Here is a 5,360-nt window from a genome sequence, read left to right as displayed (position 1 = left end):
ATGGCGTTAGCATCTTTAGCATGTTTAGTCCCAATATAGGGACGTTGAATGTGATTATCTCCCACATGGAATCTATAACCTGCCATTGCCGACTAGAGAACATGTGAGAATATGTATATACTTATATATATATATATAAAAAACGGACATGGAGTGTTGCCAAAGCCACACAATGTTGCCTCTCTACTTGTCACCTTAAAACGCTCTTAAAACATCAAGCCAACAAGAGGAAGACGTGTGGGTTCTTAAAGCCATACACCGGGGCGGAATATGACTGATCATTCGATGTGACCGACGTCCTAAACTACTCTGGGTACTGACAGTTTGGGACTTTTTGAGGAGGGGGGCAGGGAAGGAGGGGAGTGTTGCTTTGGACCAGAGCGGTTCTCTTCGACGGTTCGCCCTTCGCCCCGTCAGGACTGAAGCGATGGGGCACAGACTGAGCATTGAGAGAGGGAGGGACGGTGACCTACGCATTCAGCCCGTTCAGAAACACAACAGTAGTCCACCATTCCGTTCCCACCTAAAGGATGGGCTTCTATTGGAGGAGAAAATAGGGGATCGGGGGGGGGGGGGGAGGGGAAGGTCAGGGGGCGGGGCTGGCAGCCTCCACCACCATCCATCCACCTGGCCCACTCCGGCTGGTGCCGTCTCGTCGACGACAACCACACCCGGGTACAGAGTCGGATCCCGGATGCAAGTACCATAGTATCAGAGAAGTCCCGGGGGAAGAGCAGGGTCTGTGGGTAGGTGGGTGGGTGGGTGGCTATAAGGCGGGAGGGATCGTCCTCTCCAGAACAAGCTTGGAGCTAAGGCCGCACACCTTCACGTATCACGAGGCCTGCTGCTGTTTCTCCGCGCCCGCCTCCCCGCTCTTGCACGCCTGCTGGGGCGCCTTGCAACGGCAGCCCGGCCGCCTAGCGCTGTCGTAGCACCTCTGCGACAGCTTGGCCACGCCCATGGCGGGCAGGTAGCAGACAAGGCAGGGCAGGACCAGGGAGGCAGCGGCCATGCAGGACCAGCGGGCGCAGCAGTTGGACTGGGAACAAGAGCAGGGTCTGTCGGCGCAGGAGCCCTCGTCGTCCTCGTCCTCCGTGCAGTGGTAGAAGACGCCCTTCACCAGGCACATGCAGGTGGCTGAGTCCACCAGGCTCTGCACCGAGCACAGGCACTCCTGGTTGCACACCCAGCAGGACGGCAGCGCCCTGGGCAAGGTGCATTCCGTGCACCTGCACTTCCCGCACCTCTCGCACAGAAGGCGGTGCCTCTTCTCCGCCGGGGAGGTGGGGATCGCCGTGCCCTCTGGCTGGCCCACTGCCGCAGCCTTTAGGTCCAGGGCCTTGGAGGAGGAGGTGGAGGAGGTGGAGGAGGTGGAGGAGGAGGAGGTTAGGACCTTGGGCTCCGAGCCGGGGGCTCGGGTGTTGATGGTGGCCGGGTGGAGGTCCACGACGGGGTTGGGGGCGGCGTGGTCCAGAAGTCTCTGGTCCGAGGAGGTGCTGCCGCTACTGCTGATGGAACTGGGCCTCCCGCTGAAGGAGATCCAGGGGTGGGTGGTGGCGTCGTGGTGAGGGTGAGGGTGAGGCTCGCAGCGCCCCAGGTGGTGGTGGGGGTGGTGGGGGTGCGGGGCGCCCAGCAGGCTCTCCTGGGGGTGGTGCTGGGGCAGCGCCCGCTGGGAGGCCTTCTGGCTGGTCGGCTGCTGGGACACGACGGCGGGGCTGTCGATGTAGTCGTTCTCCACGTGGGACGATTTCATCTGGTCGATGGGGAAGATGGTGAGGGGGTGCTGGAGGCGTCCGTAGGGCACCATGCTGTCCAGCAGAGGCTGGGAGATGAGGGAGGGAGACACCCCTGGGATGTGCTGGGGAACCCTGGACTCCATCTGGAGACTGGCGTCCCTCATGCAGCACACAGTTCAACGTCCAGCCGGCCTGGTTGGAGGTGGGGGGGAGGGAGGCACAGGAAGGTCAGAACAGCTGCAACAACCCCGCACACAGGGCAATAAAACTAGAATAGCATGTAATAAACTGTAGAATTGGATTGTCCAGACAAATATGGGATATTGTCTTCGGAACAATAGTGGAAGAGAGGATAAAGCGATCTTTCAGTCGGCAGGAAAGGAAATCATATCTCGTCAGTACATCCCAATGAAAACATATACATCTTAGACTATCAGAACTGGCATAAGAAACACAATATCTATCTAACCTAATTTTGGGACAGGGTATCCAAATCTGGATCAAGACACTAGACTCGTCTAAGATTTCAAATCGTTCTCTGTTGAAAGGGATCCACCATCTACAAAACGTGTATCGACTCCCCCAATCTGTTGTTTTTACCTCTTTTGGGGGGTCCAAGTCTTAATTAGGGGGGTCAAACCCCCCCCAAGCCCCCCATAATTCCAAACCTGCATTTACATTCTAGATTGTAAAGGCTAAAATGCTCCCAGATCCGTTTTGGAATCTTTACAGTTCCGTATGACACTTCTGGAGCCTAGAAGGAACACCAAGGATTCTAAAGTTAACCCTGTATAATAAGCCTTCTGTGGAATCTTTATAAGCAGGGTTTTCTATTGTTCTGTATTGCATCAGAGTGCCTGGTAGACTTTATACTACAGACCAGCTTCAAACATCTCATTTAATGTGCATAAAGGATACTGGAGAAAATAACCATTCACATTTTTTTCTGATGTAGCCTACATGCAAGTCGATGTATTGTATAGGCCCTGATCTGACATTTAATGACAAATATATATATATATGACATTTACTTTGTCAAAGAATAACCTTGATTCCAATCAACTTCATGACCCAGATATGTGCTCGTTTTTATATTAAAAAGAAGACTAGGTCCCTGAACCAACAGCAACCGAATACATAACATGTCTGTAGTCATCTAGAAAGCTAATCTTTGTGAATGAAAGCCGAAAGGAACGGGTTGGGACTGGAGCTTTTTGTGAATGATCCACCGGCTCGTAAAATATGCTAGGCCGTAAATATAGACCGTCAGATCCCATTCACAAAACATGAATGAGTAGCCAAATAATGTAAAAATGTGTTTCGTGTTTACTGCATAATAGGTTATTTCAATGGTTATTTCACGGTTGTTATAATGACGGAGACACATGTCGCGTGACAGACAGTTGAAATATATGTTACAAACCAAAGTAGCCACATTTACAGGATATGGTTAATTCCTGATTTTACGTTTGATCATTAGAAAACAGAATGTTCTTACGATCACAAGATAAACTGTAATCTATAAAAAGTCTGGGAGACAAAAATTGTCAGCGAGATATATCGTTCATGATGCAAGCTCACTGCTGATCGATATAGGCTATGTCTTACATATAAGTATTTCTTTGTTAAACGGTGATGTCATAAATAGGTTATTCATATCGAGAAATGTATCCTATGTTTTTATAGGTCGAGGGCTTTTCTGGGTTCATCGACGCTGCAAAACCAAGCGATATTAGAGACAAACTTGTTGCCACATTTCTGTCAAAGTGTGAAAAAACTGGCGATCATCTAGTCTAATTTAAGCACCGTATTGATTCCGTAGACCGTCCAGTGTCCCCCGTAGACCGTCCAGTGTCCCCCGCCCCTCGGTGTGGGACCGGCACTGAGTCATTAAAACACTGGCGACGCGACACAGCAACCGTTCCACGTAAGAAAATGGGGAACAAACCTTTATGATTTAAATGACAGATACAATTACATGATCGCATCTGATTGGGCTGTGAGTAGTGATATATAAACACCACAATCGTAATAGCCACGGATTCGTATCCAGTCGCTTTGGATAATATCGTCTAAATGTGAGAAACACACGCCAAAGCATTAACCCAGTCTTCCTGACGTAAGACTGTCAATCTGAGGCTTATCAATGCCATCGAAAGATGATAAGCCTAGATATGAAGAGGAAAGGAGATGGTCAAACCACCTGACATATGCACACGATGTGCCTGCCCAGCGCTCGCGCTGCAGAGAAGCGTCACGCAACGATCCTCAGTAATGTACAAGCTGTAGCCTATGGGGGGGGGGGGGGGGGGGTCGCTCGAGGACCATCTCTATCCACGACGTTAATCTTCTTCTGTGTAGTCTATAGGCTAAACATGGATATTTATAACGATATCAAGTCAAATCCGTTTTGAGGTAGCCCAATGAATTAGCAATTTCATCAACTCGCACGATCATCTTCGCTCGCAACCAACACGGAATTAGTCCGTGGTTAAACATTGACACAAAGTGCAATATGGAAACAGCTTGTTGCAAGGGAGCGAGTTTTTTTTCCACCGCACCACAAAACTGGGGAGGCGAAACGAAATCCGCCTATACTAATGCTCCATCAAAGCGACCTACTTAAAATCATGAACTATTACGAAAACGTTATTATAAATCCCAGGTGTTAACTTACTTTTTCAGTTTAAGCAGCGCATTTCTGTATTCAGCATGACGTCCGCACGTAGCCTATATTCCAATGCAAGATTATGCTCCCATGTAGACTTCTAAACCATTGAGAGAAGAATTGTTGAACACCGTCCACTCGCTGCGTATCCTACTGCGGTGAAGACACGGGCTTTTTGATACGATGTTGCAACTACAGGGGGAAATGGGTTTTTATGAATGGGAGGGTAAAAGACGTACTGCGCAGATGCCTCGACAGATTTTTTTTGTGAATGGGAGGGCAGAGCGTCTCGGGGCTCAAATGCGGGGGGTTACATTTTTATGAATGGGAGGACTCCGAATTTCATTGCGCAAGCGTGGTACCACGATTTTATGAATGGAAGAATCGGGGGCTTTTCGTCACAAGGGCAATGTCAGAAAGGATTACATGAATGAGGCGGTTATGTGCCTCACGCCACGCTAGTTATTTATGTATGCATTCACTCATTCGTGTTTCCTACGGGCCCTGTTACCTGAAAAAGAATGCTAATTTCTTCAATACTCACCATATGTCCGAGCCATCGCCATCATTTAGAACTGTGTACTGTAGGAGCACAAACCGGTTTATCAAATGTTTGATGAGGAATGTAGCTATTATGGTCTTGTAATCTGTGTATACCGCGAAATCTGTTTGTTAAACTCTAATTGTCAATGTGTCTTACCCACATATAATCTTAAACGTTGGCATCTTTACAAAATACAATTTAAGATCATTGTCTAATTTGGATTCAATAATATGAGTTGATATTGCCAGTGTTATCTCCAATCTTAATTAAACAAAGACACTGAATATTTTAGGCCTATGTGGCAGATAGTCCACACAACTGAAACGAGGTTTTGATTTAATCTTAAAAGGCAATTTTTAGATAATTACGCATTCTCTTACTATTTCTATTCACACTTGGGGTATTTCCGATC

At 48.5% G+C, this 5,360-nt stretch overlaps 1 protein-coding gene across 1 annotated transcript; it reads right to left on the bottom strand.

Moving 5' to 3' along the window:
* Nucleotides 1–611: 611 nt before the first annotated feature.
* On the bottom strand, nt 612–4,550 carry spry4 (sprouty homolog 4 (Drosophila)). Its single transcript, XM_067232291.1, has 2 exons — nt 4,414–4,550; nt 612–1,928 (listed from the first exon to the last, which is right to left on the bottom strand). Exon 2 carries the CDS (start codon nt 1,898–1,900, stop codon nt 833–835), a length of 1,068 nt encoding a protein of 355 aa, XP_067088392.1. The 5' UTR covers nt 1,901–1,928; nt 4,414–4,550; the 3' UTR covers nt 612–832.
* Between the last annotated feature and the right edge of the window lie 810 nt (nt 4,551–5,360).

This window comes from Osmerus mordax, unplaced genomic scaffold, assembly GCF_038355195.1.
Source record: "Osmerus mordax isolate fOsmMor3 unplaced genomic scaffold, fOsmMor3.pri Scaffold_89, whole genome shotgun sequence".
NCBI classification, from domain to species: domain Eukaryota; kingdom Metazoa; phylum Chordata; class Actinopteri; order Osmeriformes; family Osmeridae; genus Osmerus; species Osmerus mordax.
This window is presented reverse-complemented; position numbering and strand designations above follow the sequence as displayed.

What these genes read in the sequence shown, in the direction of transcription:
- spry4 (XM_067232291.1), bottom strand. Translation starts at nt 1,900, where the DNA reads ATGAGGGACGCCAGTCTCCAGATGGAGTCCAGGGTTCCCCAGCACATC.